The sequence below is a fragment of the Polypterus senegalus genome, chromosome 10 (genome assembly GCF_016835505.1).
Source record: "Polypterus senegalus isolate Bchr_013 chromosome 10, ASM1683550v1, whole genome shotgun sequence".
Lineage (NCBI taxonomy): Eukaryota > Metazoa > Chordata > Cladistia > Polypteriformes > Polypteridae > Polypterus > Polypterus senegalus.
The window spans coordinates 112,536,834-112,555,495 of record NC_053163.1 but is presented as its reverse complement, the minus strand read 5'-3'; the positions used below and the strand labels follow the sequence as shown (position 1 = coordinate 112,555,495).

General features: G+C 38.3%; 1 protein-coding gene across 1 annotated transcript in view; it reads right to left on the bottom strand.

Annotated features, from left to right (window-relative positions):
• LOC120538217 (hephaestin-like) overlaps positions 1–18,662 on the bottom strand; it is a 70,809-nt gene that overhangs the window by 27,829 nt on the left and 24,318 nt on the right. The window contains exons 4-7 of the mRNA XM_039767672.1: positions 7,308–7,476; positions 6,737–6,876; positions 6,451–6,582; positions 4,926–5,137 (exon numbers count right to left, since the gene is read on the bottom strand). Of these exons, the coding sequence (XP_039623606.1) occupies positions 4,926–5,137; positions 6,451–6,582; positions 6,737–6,876; positions 7,308–7,476 (653 nt within the window). The remainder of the gene's footprint in view (positions 1–4,925; positions 5,138–6,450; positions 6,583–6,736; positions 6,877–7,307; positions 7,477–18,662) is intronic.

Sequence of the window (18,662 nt, the reverse complement as noted above, 5' to 3'; positions counted from 1 at the left end):
GTACAAATCAACACTCTGTACTTTTGATCCCAGGTATTTAAACTTGTCTACCTTTGCCAGCTCTACTCCCTGCATCTTCACCATTCCTCTGAACTCCCTCTTATTCACACACATGCATTCTGTCTTGTTCCTACTGATCTTCATTCCTCTCCTCTCTAGAGCATATCTCCACCTCTCCAGGGTCTCCTCCCACCTGCTCCCTACTCTCACTACAGATCACAATGTCATCCTCAAACATCATAGTCCACTGGGACTCCTGTCTAATCTCATCTATCAACCTGCTATCACCTTTGCAAATAAGAAAGGGCTCAGAGATGATCCCAGATGTAATCCCACCTCTGCCATGAATGTATCTGTCACTCCTACCACAGACCTCACTACTGTCACACTTCCCTCATACATATTCTGTACTACTCTTACATACCTCTCTGCCACTCCTGACTTTCTTATACAGTACCACAACTCCTCTCTAGGCACCTTCTCCTTCTCTATATTTTCCCATCAACACTCTAAGAGCAAACATTGCATCTGTGGTGCTCTTTCCTAGCATGAAACCATACTGGTGATCGCTAATCATCACCTCCCTTCTTAACCTAGCTTCCACTAATCTTTCCCATAACTTCATGCTGTGGTTCATCAATTTTATACCTATGATGTTACAACAGTTCTGCACATCTCCCTTATTCTTAAAAATTGGTACCAGTTCACTTCTTTTCCACTCCTTAAGCATACTCTCACTTTCCAAGATTGCATTAAACAATTAAAAAAAAAAACTGCACTAACATCTCTTCTAAACACCTCCATGCTTCAAAAGGTATGTCATCTGAACCAACAGTCCTCCCATTCACCTCAATATCAGTAAAACAAAGGAGATTATTGATGATTTCAGGATGACCAAGCTCACTCTGCCCCAGTTTTTGTTAATGGTGAAAATTTGGAGATAGTGAGGAAACTGGGGGACATCTGCACAATATGATTGTTTGGAGTACCAGCATGGAGTCACCTCTGTTTCCTGAGAAGGCTGAGGTTTTCTTCCAGTGTATTGCAGGTGATGCGGACAGACTAAATAAACTGATCATAAAAGCTAATTCATACTTGCTAGCAAGGTTGGGCTCACTGAAGGATGTGGTAGAGCCGCGATTTCTCAGGAATCTACTAACTATCCTGAACAATGAATCAAACCACCTACTGTGTATGAAATCTAGCCTAAAAAGAGGAGCACGTTCAGTAACAGACTGATAAAAGTGCATTGCTCCAAGAAACACCATTTAAGGTCTCTATAATCAGTTACCTCTTAGCAGAGGCGGTGTTGTTCCCTGCCTGTTGAAAAGTGCTGAGCTAGTCTAGCAGACATGTTAATAGAAAATAATGTTATGTGCCCCCACGACCCTGTAGTTAGGATATGGCGGGTTGGATAATGGATGGATGGATGTTATGTGCAATACACTATACCAATGACTGACATCCTGTACTTTAGAATTGTTTAATTCCAGTTACTTTACCCTTAGTAAATACCAGCACTTTGTTAATCTACTTACAGACGATTCATGTTAAATGTGTATTTGTACTTTGTTACCTTACCTAAAACTATTATAACTCATGAATATTTGTGCCTTTTTGTCTGCTATTGTAACCCTGCAGTTTTCTTAGAATAATAAAGTTTCTATCTACAGTATCTATCTATTGTCACACACGCACGCTTCAGAGACAGTCAACAAGCCCAAAGGTGAGCAAATACGTAACAGATGGGGGGTTATTGTATGGTAGTAATGCTTCTCTTTCTGACCCCTCAGAACCAAATAAGAAAAATGAATCAATCCTACCATCCATAAACAATAATTCAGAAGACGGTTCATTACCCACTTCCTCATTAACAAAATCACTTCCAGCTCCTCAAGACGACATCACTTCTGGTCCCTTCCTGATGACGTCACTCCCGGTCCCTTCCCGATGACGTCACTTCCAGCCTCCGACGATGATGTCACTTCCGGCCCCTCCCCGATGAGTCACTTCCAACCTCCGATGATTACGTCACTTCCGATTATTCATTTTCTGCAGCCATTTTGTATTCTGTATAAAAGCCATCCACTTTCCATCTATTCTCGGTCTAATGTATGATATTTTATTATTAATTTGACCACCACATCTCAAAGAGATTATACGGGGCAATTCCCCAACACTTAATATTGGAGTTTGTGAAGTTATTTTTTCACACTATCTATCTATCTGTCTGTCCTGCCACAACTGAGAAAACAAAAACACCTTCAGTTACTGTAACTATCTCATGAAACATGATTTCCAATTCAGGGGTCTCTTTAGACCCTACATTATACTTTTTAGCGGTGTCACACACGTGCGTTTGAGAGTCAACTAAAGGGACCAGAAGATGCCAATTGCACCCCAGGCCAGGGGGTGGCGGGTTGCATTAAACCTCTCTCTTGTCTATCCGCAGATCAAACACTTGAAATTCTGTCTGTGTCCGATTACAGTCCGAGGACATCACTTCTTGTCCCGGCCCCAAGGATGTCACTTCCGCTTCAGTCCCGATGACATCATTTCACTTCAACCATCTTAAAAACCCTCCATCCTCTATTCCTGGGCAGTTCTGTTTTGGACTCTAACCTGTACACATTGTACTCAAATCTAAGGCTTTTGCAGCCAGGGAAACTACACTGGTGCCGGCCCCAAACCTTCATTGTGTGTCCGGCTATTTCTTTCACAGTAGTTACGTCTGATTTTGCAGGCACCCTGTTTTCACCAGATGTTCTCCAACAGCATTCAGTATCTACACATTCCTTGTGTAATGTTTCAGTCAGGTGCGTTCCCTGGCTTATGTTTATGTTCATTTTCTGTGTTTTGTTTGTTTATTTTATTTAATTCATTTTTCTCTACTATTTATTTTTGGTCTATGTATTATGTGATGTTCTTTATTCATTGTATTTTGTGGGTGGAACTTCAAAAGGCTGGGTCACCCTTGTGTCCACTTGAAGGACCTCTCTCAGCCTATATATTTAGGGCTGGGATTCAAATCATTTAGGAGTTCATTGACTGTTGTTCTAGAGTGCATAACTTGCAATATTTTTTATTTTTATTTTTGGGGTCTCTTGCTTCTATTCTTGGTTTTTATTTATTTGATTACATATTGGCAATTATTTGTCCTGAATTACTTTTTGAGCCAAATCATTTTCTCCTTTTTTTTTGCTGTTTTTTTTTTAATTGCTAATTAACATTTCTTCATTTATAAAAATGTTGTTTGGGACAAGTCTCATCTAGCTCGTGATTATATACTTCATCCCGTTAGACGGGAGTTTTGTTAAAATTTCTGAAACATTTGTAATATATTTTGAACTTTTGAAGCTAAAAACCCTCTCAGGCCAATGTAGGCTGAAGCCAGCCAGTACAGTAGAGTGTGGGATCTGGCTGCTTGAAGTGAGGCCTATTTCTGGGCAGTCTATGAAAGGCCATGGAGTAGTTTATGAGTATTTTGGGAGGCCTCATCTTCTATCATCATTATGAGTATACTGAATTATAACACCCTAATCTCTATTGAATTGTATGCAGGCACCTTCCTTTTTTTAATCTTAATGTTAACCTTAGTCTTAATCTTAATTTTATTCTTAACCTTGTATCTTAATCTTAATTTTAATTGCAATTGTAATTTAATGTTTATTTTAACTTCAACCATGATTTTAATTTCACTATCAACCTCAAGATAATTCTTAATCTTAACATATTTTTTATCTTAAATTCCACCTTATTCTTAATCTCACACTTAGTCTTGATTTTATCTCATCTTCAATCTTAATTTTAATTTTAATCCTAATTTCCACTCCTTCCAGTTTCTTCCCTGACTACTTTATGTTGGCATGCAATGAAATTTAAAGGATTGCTTGTCCACCTGAGACTATTTACATCCTAATTAGCCCTGATAATCTTATGTATTTGCATGGCCAGCTGAGCTAATTTAAATCTTAATTAATTCCAATTATAAAATACCCATGCCAATTAACAGCCAGTGATGGTCATCTAAACAGCTGAGCAGCCTCCAAGTTGTTTGCTGACACTTTGAAAAAATAACACCAATTATTGGATACTTAGTGATTGGCAATAGCTGTAGAATCAGAAAAATAATAGCACACCTAATTAAAACAGGCGCCTAGTTAAATGCAGAAATTGAGCCCGGTTAAGGAAATGGGGAGGAATGTTAGCAGCCATCACAGATGTTCCCAAGCAACAGCAATAAGAGCAATAATGTATTGGATATAAACAAATAATTATATTTGTTTCCTGAAAATAATACAGAGATGGGCAGGGTAGCACTGCAGTTAGGATCCCTACGATTGAGAGACATTTTTGCTTGTGTTCCTGTGGTTTCTTCTAGAGCCTAAAGAGATTCTACTTTCTTTACTAGTGTAAATTTGTCCGTTGTGAAGGTATGTGAGTGTAAGTGACAGTATATCTTCTAATGGACACATTTTGGGTTGGATACATAGCTTCTGATCAGTGTGACATTGAACAGGATTGAATTCTTGCACAGATACTGTTTTTCAATAAGGCAGAGTCCAGTTGTTCATAGTTCTGTAGTACATGAACAGGTTCAGAAATTAAATAATAATACAGAAACAGCATCTATGATTCAGCCAAGCAGCCCACAGCACTGCACCATACCAGCTTGCGATAATTCGCTTATTTTGTTAATAGGCCTGCATCAAGGATTTGTATTCCTAATGAAGTTCTTAGTTGGAAAAATCATAAAAATTCATTTTTGTGAGATAATAATTATAAAGATAAGCAATTTTTACCCAAGAGTGTAACCAGTAGCAGACAGGACCCTATCAGAGATGAAAGCTTAAAAGTAACTCATTGCCAGTTTTTTCTAAACCTGCTTTACTCTGGAGTGTAGTTTATTTGGTAAATAATCTGACCTGTGATGTGGTTGCATTCAGAGTACCAGCCCTGCACACCACTAGTGGACCAACAAGGCCAGAGTTGGTGTCCCTCACAGGGTCTACTGCCGAGTAATACAGTCGGGTCAGGCATTGTGGATCATTGTCTGTAGGCCCAACTTCATCAGGGACTGTCCATTCATAGGTGAAAGACTGTCCAGGTGCAACAGAAGCTCCATTTTTGTAAACACCTGGAAAAGAGAGAAAACCAAATGCTCAGTACATCCCAATTGAGAACAGCATTGTTTTAATAGTAAGACACTATTGAACAATACAGGTATACTCACCAATCTGTTTTAGAAAATGTTACAGGCATTGAAAGTAGTACTAGGGTGTTGTACCGTGTTAGCCATTATGAATGTAGAGAAGAGCCAAGCAAAATGACACCTTTTATTGGCTAACTATCTTGCCTGAAGAAGGGGCCTGAGTTGCCTCGAAAGCTTGCATATTGTAATCTTTTTAGTTAGCCAATAAAAGGTGTCATTTTGCTTGGCTCTTCTCTACTAGGCATTGAAAGGAAACAGTAAAGTTAACCATAAGAAATTTAAAGGAGACTAAAATGATGGAAGAGTAATTAGCACCATTACGTCATAGCTCCAGAGTACTAACATCAATTCCCAGCTTGGTCTTTTTCTGCTTAAAGACAGCATGTTGACCCCATGTCTGCAATGGTTTGTTCCTGATTCCATCCAACATGCAAAAGGCATGGAAGTGAGTTTAATAGACTTGATATAAGTGAATGTGGGCAAATGCAAGAGTCTAGTCCAAATAAGACTAGCATCTAATCCCACAGGTTCATATTTTACACCCAGTTCTGATGGAAGTTCAAGGAAAGCACCAGATAAATTACCTCAAGTGGAGTTAAGATTGTTTGTGTTGGTGTGGTAGGCAGATGTGAGTAATCCAAAAAAAACAAAGTCAAATCTGGAGGAAAACCTTTCTTGGTAGTTCGTGGAATGCGTCCAGAGTATCTACTGAATAAACTCACTGACATGATGCCAGTCATCAGCTCAGCAGGGCATTGCAAACTGGGCAGCTGGGTCACCTTTATATTAGAGACAGTGTCCAATATAGTAATTCTGCCGGAAGGATTAGGATAATAATGAGTACACCATTATACAGGATAGGGAGGAAGAGCTGCACTAAAAGGTTGGAGGAGGCCTCTCAGTCATTGGGACTGATATGTGATTTGGTTACCCTTGTACTAGTTTTATACCAAGGTTCACATTCCTCATTTAATTCCTAGGATGCACACATGCCAAAGATCTTTTAGAAGTACCATTTGTCCACATTGTTCTGCTAATTTAGAACTAATTTCACTAGTTCACTCCTGCAAATGTGAGATGATCAGATTATCTCAAAAACTGGAGCACAGGGGTCTCACTTATGTTGTACTTTCCACAATCTTTTTCCATCTGAACTATTATATTATAACAGACACTAATTTGAAAATACAACTGCACTCTAATTTCTCAAATAAGAAAAATGATGCAAAAACATATACCATCTTCATATGATGTGCCCTCTGATTTCTTCTCATACATTACTCCATGTGGCTGGATGCTATATGGTCTAGATGCCATGTTAAGGAATGTGACCAGAACCTTGTCCCCCGTCTCCACCTGTATCACAGGACCTAAGGTGGGAATATATCAAAGACACCATTAGTGAAGACAATTTCATCACTGTTAGCAGTTTTCACAAGAAGAGACTTGTCTTTTCTTTGCACTTGAAATTGTGTGTTGTATGAGTCAATGAATAGAGCTACTTTAGATTAGAATGCATATTACCCAGAATCCCCAAGTGCTTTTCAGATGCTGTCCGATTTTTCTCAGTCTTGAATGTCCCATCTGTAAATTCTGCATATCTTGCCTTTACATATGTGCCACCAACCTTGCTGCTGTCATGTTTGAAAAAAATCTCTGAATAGCTGCAAGAGAGCACCATAAGGGGTAAATGGGAAGTTATAAAACAGGTTATAGAAGGACAGTTGCGCTGATTGTCATATATAATAAGTGAAAGCAGTAAAGCATGCGATGCATCTCCACTAATGATCCTGTATTTAAACTAGAACTGTGTTGATCCTTTCACCTCAAATCTCTTTATGTGCTGACTGCAGTGATGCTGTGCAATGACCAGGATGTGAAAATGGCAGAAAACCTTAATTTAATACAAAAAAACAAAAAAGATGGAGATCACAGGAGTCAACACGGGAGATGCAAAGTGTCAAAGATGGATTTATTAGGTACATTTTTTCACCTTTAGGTAAGGTAGATATACTGCATGGTATGATGCAAAACAGTAAAAATGATTAATAAGATTACCAAAGACATTCTGCAGTGACAAGAAATATGGATCTACCTGTTTTCTTTCAGTAAACTCTCTTTCGTCTCTCCATCAATGCCCAAGGGCCCATAATTCCACATGACCTCCTTGGCAGCAATATAATAGTGGCGGATCTTTTCTGTAAGAGGATTGGTTGAAAATGTTCTAAAGCATTCTTTCACCTCCATCATGGCCTTCATGCCCGCTATAAGACACAAGAAAAATGTAGGGATCTTTATCAAAGATGAATTCACTTCAGGCCCTTACCAGCAAGGAGTGATGATAATGTAGCTTGTTGGCTCTGCCACATCTTGATTTAGCTCAGGTTCACAGAATGGATATTTACTGCTTTGATCTGATTGGAACCCTAACAGTCATTAGCTTTCTCATGTAGACTATTGGTTTTTGTCCTAGCTTCTTTTGGAAGATACGACTATTGTCCCCTAGATTAGCTCTGCTAACCAAGAAATTGATGAACATCATGAACTGTGGCTTTTGGATTTGGTTTTATAGGTCAGGAATGGGCTAAGGCACTGCCTCTAGCCCCTCCCCTTGTCTGTCTTTAGCCTCCGACCCACACCCCTATTGTGGATGTTGCTTAGCACCTTGAAAAACATGAATGAGGATTGTGGACTATTAAAGGGGGTTGGTGGCGATAAGGCTCCTCAGTTAGTGGCACAGCTTAAACAATTTGCATTTTTACTTTTGCAACAGACTCTGTCCAGAGCCCCCCCTTTTGTGTTTTAAACTTTGCCTTTATTTTTGGGTTTTCAAGTTGTGGATTTCCTGTTTCAGGCCTTGTTTTATTTTTGTTGGTATTTTGCACTTATGGATTTGTTAATTTTATCATCTGTTTGCTAGTGTAATATAACCTGGCTGTTTTTTAAACCCCAGTCTGATACCACATTATGGACTTACTTAAACAAAAATTTACATTTGAACAAAAATCCTTTATTGTCATTGTAAAAAAAAAACATTACAATGAAATTGCAGATTTCTTTATGTTGATTTTGGAGCTTGTAGCCTGTTGCTATTCTTAATCTTGGCCAAAATTGTAATTATATATATCTGCAATATTAATTCATCATCCAGAGCTGTTAGTCAAATTTATTGCACATGATCAATTAAACCTTCCAGAGTGCCAAATCATGTAGAGTGTCTTTTTTCATACTCTTGGCTGTCAGAAAAGCTGTTACAGGAGAGTCACACATATTCCTGATTCTGTGGGTATGGTGAGACATTGCATGTCCAAGAATACTGAGTTGATGGCCAAGTGTATGTAGGATAAACATGGTATGGGTGGTTGATTTTGCTACATCTGGTGTGGATGTTAGGGGTCGCTGCTGACCCTTTCAGCCCAACAGACAGACGCACAGGACACAAGGTAAAAGCAATGAGAAATATTTTAATGCTTTTCTTCTCCTGAATAATGCCACAATAGACAAGCACCACAGCCACAATAGTCAAGCAATTCAATAATAATAATAATAAACACAAATCACTATAATTCTCTCCTCCATACCTCCCAGCAAGCTCTGTCCTGCTCCTCCCAACTCCAGCTCACTTGCTGAGTCTTCAGTGGTCCTTAATATAGTTCTTGACCCGGACAGAGAACTAAAGTCCTTTAATCAGCTTCAGGGCTCCCATCCATGTGATTTGGTAGTCCTCTCACAGCTCTTCCTGGCAGTACCCACAATACCCAACAGGGCTGAGCAACCAAACTCCAAGTCCCAAGATGCCCTGCAGGAATCCGGGGCATCATTACATTCCAGGGGAGCTGCCATCTAGCATTTTGGAGGAGGCAGTGTCCTTGAAAATCTGCCTTCCCCTATCCTTCCATCGCTGGGGCATCCCGGCCAGGTTGAGCTGCCGGCTGTCTCTTACATTGGCTGAATTTAAGTGTACTTAGGACTGACATATTAAGGATGATTGGTATGACTATTGAGGTTGTGGTCAAAGAACAACTAACTCTGACATTTTGTGTACTTTTGATTTGCTCATATCTCTGGCTGGTTATGATAGTTAAGGTGCTGTGGATTATTGTGAGCTAAAGGACTCAAAGATGATGTGAGAGACAGTGATCCTAGTCAAAAATAGAAAATAGAATAGAAATACCAAAATGAAACTAAGTAGTGAAAACCAAAGGGGGAAAGATCAATAGTCAAAGAATGCAAAGATCAAAGAGTTCAAAGCCAGAAGACTGAAACCTGACACTAGGGCCTACTTGTTTTGAAGTTCGAAACCACTAATAACAAAAAGGTTTTTGTATTCTTAAATTGATAACCTGAATGCACATTATATTTATACTGTATGTATTATCTCATGATGCCACAAGCACAACCCAGTCAACAATGAAAATCAAGATCGTAAGCATTATGACTTTAATTTAAATTCAAAATGTAAAGCAAATATAAGAACTGAATTCTTCATGTGCATTTATGTATAAAAACCCTAGACCTGATTTGTTATGTGACAGTCTGGGTGTATTTTATGTTTTATAGCTGTTTCAGTTATTTTTGAAATATTATTTTTTTATATTTTGATGTCATTTCTGTTATGTTTGTTTATAACTTAACATTTACATACTGTGTCTTTAAAAGTTCTTACATTCCTTGTTTTCTGTGGGTGATACCCAAAAAGGTAGGGTACTGACTGAGAAAAGAGCAGTCACTTAAAAAGTGAAGAGTGAGGAATAAGGGAACAAATGGAGTCAAGAGCAAAGCAAAGGTCAAAACTGAATGTCAACTGATAAATATCAGAACCAAATCGTAAACCCAAAATAAGTACAAAAAAAAATGAGTTTTGTTTCAAATAAATGGTAATCAAGAGGGGTGTTTAGGGGTGACCTTTATACTGTTTTGCCGATGACATCACAAACAGTGCAGACCTGATGCATCATGGGAAAATCCCCATGGAAACAGGTGACGCAAAAGCCACAAAATGGCGGTGCTTATAGTCGAAGCAAAATATCGTCATGAAGGACAGTAAAAAATAATCAACTTATAAACTGATGCCCTAATTAAAATTCTGCTTGCAAAATTAGATTCCTTGGATGTTAAAACTCTGAAAACAACACCAAGATGATTATTCTGGCTTCAGGCAAGCTCAAGAAAAATTAAAAAAGAATTCAAATCATAACAGGCAGGACCAGTCTAACGTCACTGCTGCTGGCTACATACTAAGCTAGAGAGGGAATCTCAGCAGCAGATCATTGAGTGCTGTTTGGAGTTTAGCGTAGCTATTGCTGTTTCTAGGGATTTTTAGGCAAATCCTTTTTGACCTTTTGAGTATTTTGTTATATTTTTAATTTATAAGGATTCTTATTTAACTTGTCTCTACAAGTCAGAGTTTATAGTTATTCTGGGACATCCTGATATGTTTTGAGACTGTTTTCGTATTTTGAACTTTTAAAGCCAGTTCTCTTTTTTTGGCACCTGCTTAGATTGAAGCCTGAAGCTGGTAGCTGGAGACTGCCTTTGGGACAGGCTATATATAAACAGGTAATTGAAAGTCCCGACCAGCTTTGTGGGCATTGTTGAGGCATCACAATCATTTTTTCTTTGTTTGAGACTCCATTTTATAACATAACTAGCCGTCCCCTGTGGCTCGTCCCCCATATTAGTGAAACAGGACAGTGAGGAGAGCCCTGCCCAGATCCCTACTCGTGATGCTACGCTTTCCCCTGAAGCCTCCGTCTCGGATTAGCGCGAATATATTGCTCCTGCAAGGGAACTATGATGCTCAGCGCGATGAGAGAAGTCAGAAATGTATCATGTATGTTCAGGCAAATTATAGAAAAAAAAACCTGTTCTAAATCTGTTAAGCAATTCTCTTGTTCACTAGCTAAGCGGAGTTAAGGAACGCCCCGAGGCTGGCATGTGAGTGAGGAGGTAACCTTGGCCGGCTGCTCTCAGATTTGTGCAAATAAATCGGTACCGCAAGCAAACCAAGATACATAGTGCAATGAGGGAAGTCTCAAAATCAACCGTAATGTTCAAGCAAATTATAGAAAAAAACCTAATCTAAATCCGTTAAGTAATTCTCTCGTTCACTAGCTAAGCAGATGTAAGATATGCCCCTGCTCATGTGGTCTGAACTGACATAAAGAGAACAGGGAAATGCTGGTACAGAGTAAAGTACTGCTGGAAAATCACTGATTTTATAACACCTCCACGTGAATAAACCTTTCAAGTTACAGAGGTCGTCCGGTAATTATTACTCTACTAATCCTTCTGGTGTTAAACTAATCCCATCCCAAAAGGGCTGTAGATGCTACAAAACATCTTAACAGAATAAATTTAATAGGTAAAACATCATTAGGCAAATACTAAATGAACAAAACAACATTATAATAAAGAATGTAAAAACAATGAATGATAATGAAAAGTGAACAAACAAAACTAAAAGAATCAATAAAAACTGAGGAAGAACCTTGGCTTGACCATAACAATGTTCAAGTATGGCTTGTTGGTTTATATTCAGCCCGGCATCAAGTTTACCTAGAAATGACTAGTTTTGGTTTATTGGTTTGGTCCTACTGGAATGAGTATTGGGTATAACCAGAGATGTGGCGTATTTGGTCCTATCAGGCTATATAGACCAGTTTCACCCCGGAGTAATAGAGTGTGGTTTCAAGGTTTTGCCTTATAAGGCTCGAATTCAGTTTTACTTAAGATAATAACATGTGACTTGTTAGTCGAGTCACATCTGAGTTACATTCATCTTTAACGTTTTAGCTGGGGATGTAGGACTTTGGGTTTTGAACAGGTTATTTTTGAACAGTCTAATAACTGTGGACACTGCTTAGCCACAGCTCATGGGCTGTGGGTTTCTTGGCTGTGCTTCTTGTGGTGACATATTAGCTGGTATTTTTGTGCTGTGGCTTGTCGGATTGATTAAATGATAGGTCTATGGTCTTTTTACCCGCTTACCATCTGAAGATGGTGGTAATGCAGTCTATTAATTTGTTCAACTTGTAGACAGGTAGATCAGCTCAAGTCTGACAGTTTTCAACCAGGTCCATTTAGTTTTAACTCTATATTGTCATTCAGTAATGAGTCACTTTTCTTTGACTTTTTTTGTCACTCCTTTCAGCCTCACAAGGGAATGCTAAAACACCATTTGTCCCTTTCATCTGTAGCCATTGATAACGGCATCCCTTTATGTTTAAAAAAGATCACATTCAAAGCTAGAACTGGACAATTAAACTACCACTCGAGGAATAGGTAAGTGTGTTAACAGCCCATCATTGTGTACTAATCTATGCATGTGTGAGGGCTGAAAAAATTATCAATGCAAAGCATTATTCCCCTTCCTTTGTAAACACCCTCACATTTTATCTAACAGTCTAAATATCAGGCATGCTTAAAAGCCCATTGGCTCTTTTATTTTTGAAACAAAGTCATAATGAGTGAGCGGGCAAACTGCCAGGAAATGTCAGTTAGCACAGAAGAGTGTCGATTACAATGTTCTCCAGAAAAATATTTCGATTAAGCTCCAGTCCTTGCAAGATGTGACTGGGGCCTTTGAGACAAAGAGTTTCCATTTTCCTGTGCTAAAGTCATTATCTGGTACCTAAATGAGCCTTGCAGGATGACATGACATCACAGTATAGATTAACTAGCCAAATGGGGAATAATACAAAGGTAGCATGCACTGATACATTGAATATAAGAAGACAAACAAATGATAAGAACTGCACAAAAGAAAAATTCTGCACATCTTCCTCTCTCTTTCTGCCACCCAAACAGCAAGAGTCAAATTGTAAAAGTACCACCAATTAAATATTTTTGTTTTTGAATTCAAGTCCTCCAGCTTTTTAAATATGTTACCGTTCTTCAAGTAAGTGTCCACCATCAATAAGATCAGAACACACCATTAAGATTTACAAGTTACTCACTGTGAATGTAGAGACGTTACCATACTGTACACTGCCTTGGACTGCTGCCATTATTAGGTGTGTATGCATATAATGCCTTGAGTACCTATTGTAATAGCCATGTCTGTCTTTCTGTCTGTCTGCGTTAAACAACTTGGCCCCACATTGACTACTTTTGTTGAAATGTGTCATGCTAATTCTTCAGGGCAATTTGTCAAAGCAGTTCATTTTTGAGATATCTTATACAGATCACACTATACAAAGTCATGAAATTTCAAAATCTACCTTTGCAAAGCAATAATTTGAAAACTCGTCTATCTTAAACTGAAGAAATGTTCTGTGTGACCTCAACTATGAATGTTCACTGTTTCAATTTTATCTTGATGGCATTTACACCAACTTGAATATTTTGTATATTTCTTTCTTTGTCACATCCAATAGCTGCCACTGAGAGCAAACAGATCTACAATACAAGTTAACAAAAAGCCAAGAAACTGTATGTGTGGGAAGGAAGTTATTGTCACTGGCTGCTTGCACACACATAAGACGGCAGTCCTCTGTTGGCAAACCCAGCTGGGCATGTGGAGAAACCTCTGCTTGCATCCCACTCCAGCCAAGGCTTTAACTTGTAATACGTAATTTAAATGATTTTATTAACCGTCAAAGTATTAAATATAACCAAGAAAAACAAATGGTTATCTAAATATGAACGAGGTACCCTGAGGAATGTATGCTGTTGTGCACAAAGCAAATAAACATTTAGTCAATATTTACCATACACTAAACCAACCTCACACCTCCATTATCTCCAGGTTATAATAATTTACAATTTTACTCTCAGTTCAATTTACTAGAGTGGACAGACACCCAGATGACAAAGACAGTTCTAATTTCAGGCAATGCATTGTGACAAATAACTGAAGAATATCGAAATATTTTAAAAAGCTGCCCATCTAACAAAACATTTTTCTACCAAAATATATTCTGATAAGCACATACAAAACTCCAAGGGGACCATAACTGACCAATACTTCAGCTCCCAGTTTGATGTAATATACATATAATGGCATAGTCAAAAATCCTACAAGGAAATTACTGATTAAGTTTGTGTGTTAAATTTGAATAGCATCACGAGGATGACCAAGAAGTAGACAAAAACACACAGTACTGACATTTATTTGTTTCCACTTCAAACAAGGTGTGGAGTCCTATTTGGTCACACTGTAATTTACATTCACCTGGTATCCATAACTGTCACTCAAAGTAATAAAGTTTGCCTTTCACTTTTGTCATTCCCTAAAATTTATCATAAATGAAAAGCATTGCAAGTCCCATATCATGAAAATTACAATGGCTAGACATGCACAAGCTATAAAGAATTACAAAATAACAAAGGGTTTTTTTTCCTTTTTCTTTTTTTATTTATTTAGGTTATGTTAATTGCCAGTGTGTGAATATGGTGTGTGTGTGTGAGTGTACAATATGTGTGTGAGTGACAGTGGTCCCTGTGATAAACTAGAGTCCTGTCCAGGCCTGTTTTCAAACCTTTTCCCAGTCCTAATTTAATAGTCTTTGGTCCCTGCAACCCTGAAATCAATTGAGAAGCTTCTAGAACTGGCCTACTAAACTCAGCCCATTGAAGACTACAGTGCTTGCGCAGTCCTTAAACATTTCTGAATGTTATGCAATACATACAGTACATTGTCTAACTTATATACTTGGATGACATCTTTTTTCAATGCAAATCACAAGAGCAGAATATGTTATGGCAGGTTATAGATATTTTTTATCGTCAGATTAAAGGAATACTCCACCTAAAAAAAAAATGTATTCTTGAAATGTTACATGACCAAAGTGCTTTATAGTGACAACCGAGAGAAACATTCAATCTAATGATTTCATGCAGAAAGGAGGTAAGAAAGTTCATGATTAAGTGGGCACAGTAGGTGACCAACACAGGACAACAACAAACGATATCAAAACATCCAATGAAAAAACTTACATTACTTCTCCACACGTAAAGTCATCCATTAATTTGCTCACAGCCTTCCAAGCATGGATTTTTACCAAAATATTTTTCAATATTCCACTTCAGGGAAACACTCTTGTGAAAAAGAAAGGAATGCATATGCACTTGTGAATGAGCGGAAGACATGAGGACCCGCCTCTTCCCTTCTTTCATTGGTCAAGAGCCATGTCTTCAATTCAAAAACACAGAATTATGGGAATGTGTTGTATTGCTCTCTTTAATAGAAGTAAATGTTAACAACAGCTTAACAAAAAAATGCATATCATTTGACTGGATGATAGGTATACAAGTTATTCCACACAAGTAACGTAATTTTTTTTTTCTTTTCTCACTGGAATTGGTGGCTGTTATGTTCCATTATAAGATAAAGTATTTTCTCTTGTTCTGCATCAAAATATGGCATTAAAATGTTTTTCTTGGCTATCACTTCAAAGAACATGGGGTATTTAATATTTAAACAAAATATTGTTTTTAGGTTGAGTATAACTTCAAGGGATTTGCTTAAAGTCACACAAAGAGGCAGATGCTGGAATTGAACCTAGAGCCTTAGATTTTAGAGTCTGCTTATCATGGAAGCTTTTTGGGGTAACTCTATCCTAACTTCATAATATATACACACAAATATCTCCTTAACTTGGCCTGGAAGGAGACACAGCCCAGGAATCACAATGCACTTCCACTTGGAACTAATGGATTCGCTCTGCACACAGAACTGGCTGCTTCACTTCCCTAGTAAAAGATGTCTTCTTTTTATTCATTTATACCCAAGGCAGCATAATAGAGCAAATATTAAATGCAAGCTAGGGGAGCAGGTAAAAAGCTTTCATTCAGTTATTATAGTCTTTAACATTCTTAAATATTCTTAGTGTGTCAAAAAGCAGAAACAATTAAAGTAAACGGGTGTGGCAAATCAAAATACATCCTGGATATTTCAGGAGTTGTCATAGACAATGCTGGTCAACACACCCAATGTGTTAAAGTTACATTGCCGTGTCTCCTTCCAGACCAGGGGGGCCTCATGTATAAATGGCACAGACGCACAAAAGTGTTGCATATGCCCGTTTCCACGCTCACTTCGAGATGCATAATAACTTTTCTGCTCTGTTTTGCAAATTGATGGTATCCATGGTGAAAGCAGTGCTACTGTTTCCGTGGTTCACTTTTCTTTTTAAGATTTATATCGATGATGTGGGATTTATCACATACACAAAAATTAATTGAATATCATTTACAAATTTAATTCACTTGATTGTAATCATTCTGTAACAATATGACGATGCATGTAATGGCCAGATTATTCCAACTATCATGGCTACTTTAGTGTTGTTAGAAGACAAAGTAAATGTAAGAATTAGAAGAGAGTGGGTATTTACAGATGATGATGATTGGCTTTTAAGTCAATTTCAGTTTCCAACAGCTATCCTCTTGGACCCTTGTGCTGAACTGGCACCAGCTTTACAAAGGCAGACTTTGTGGAATTGTGCTCTGCATGCTCCTTTGCAAGGTCTGTCCACTTTCAGCTTTTAAGCCGCAGGAGCTTTTCAACCTGAACTTGTTGACTAATTGGTTTTTCACAATCATCTCTGAGTCACGCCATGCCAGCTGTATAGGATGGTATTATACACTTGTCATCCAGGTCTTCTTATTTAATAAGCTACTGTGGCTGTTCATTCGTCTGTCCAGGATTTAAAATCACCTGTAGTTCGCAAACCGTTTCACCTATTGACTTGAAATTTGGCACACATATTCTATGTGACGTCTACTATCTGCTTTCGGGGTGATGATTTTTATTACTCTTTTTATTCTATTTTTATTTTATTGTACATGTAGAATCCACTCTTGGCAGCACGCAGCAGGGCGGCTGTGTGGCGCATGCCTATGGGCGCCATTGTCATTCCCTACCACCTTCGCTAATCATTCTTGAGGCAGATTGAAGACTTAAGTGCCAGTTTAAGTGAAAAATTAAAGAAAGTAATTGCAACACAAAAACTAATGTAATCGATTTTAACGCAACAAGATGCCGAGGAAAGAAGAGAAGTAGCGGGTCGCTAGGGTGGAGAAAAGAAGAGCTGCTCAGGAAGCAGCAAGCGCATCAGCCTCTGAGCAAATGAATGGTAAACTTACAGAAAAAAAGGATGAAAACTAGGAATTCTCAAGTCAAGTGCATTCACTCCACGTTATCGTGCAGTACGCCGTTACTGGTATATAATATTTCCTTAAACTGTAGATGAACTGGAAAACATAAAAGTGCAATTTGTAGCAATGTGTGGTCATCTGCACACACATTGCTATTGCAACAACGCTTGGACAAGCTACATAAGCCAGGGATGAATCACCAAAAGAATGAGCTGGCATTATATCATCTATAGCAGGAAAGCTTATAAAAATGGCAACCGCACAGTCACTGGTGCTTCTTCCAACTAGTGCAGCAAAAGGCAAACAGTCCTTTTAAGGACAGTGAGTCAGCTCCAAGTAAAGAGGAGAGACTCTATCCATTGTGGAGCTTGATGTCGTCACTTCACTATAAAGGCACCTTCAGAAAATTAATTTCATTATGTAAATAGAAAGCATTTCCACTTTATTAATGTGCTGCTCTATAGTGCACAAATTACATCTTGCCTGAAGAAGGTGCCCGGGTTGCCTTGAAAGCTTGTAATCTTTTTAGTTAGCCAATAAAATATGTCATTTTGCTTAACTTCTCTCCACATCATAATGTCTAACACAGTACAACATCCTAGCTCTATAGTGTTGTGCTATGTACCTGAACAGATGCGCTAGGATGAATCTGACCCTGACCCACCAAATGATCAGTCAGATCGGGCAGCGTTACCACTTTGTTTGAATGTAATTAGTAAAATGCAAAAACAGGTAATCAGATGCAGCATTTATTTTTTAACCAATTCATTTAATTTGTGGTAAACATCATATGTTACAGCCCTTATATTCCTTAGTTCATTGGCCACATCTCTTACAGCATCCACTACTGCATTTTGTGACTGCTTAACAGTCCCATCAGCACACAGCCAGATGGCCTCCCAGTGATTTTTATGAGGCAGAGGTGTATGTGCAAACACCCCAAGACGTATTTGGTACAGCAGCATCATCACTGCCTGACCATCATCACACGGGGGATTTTTGTAATATTGTCTAAAACAGAATAAACAGACGGTGGGCTGCAATTCGCCTTTTCACATCGACTGTGATATCTGACCACTTCTTTTTTCTTTCAGGCACTGTGCATCTTTCTGAACTTGAACTTTCAAGTGTCTCCACCACGCTTTTATTTCTTATATTACTGTGTAAGCCAACAAATAGTACATATTTCCTTGCCTCTACTTCTCATTAGCTGAAATTCTTCTTCTTTTCAAGTGCCTTTTCCATTGCTTTTTAACCAAACACTGAACAAAATTTGATATTTATATTGACTTGCATATTAAAATATATGAAATTCAGGGAGGAGTTGAGGTGGGGCTGTAGGTGCGTG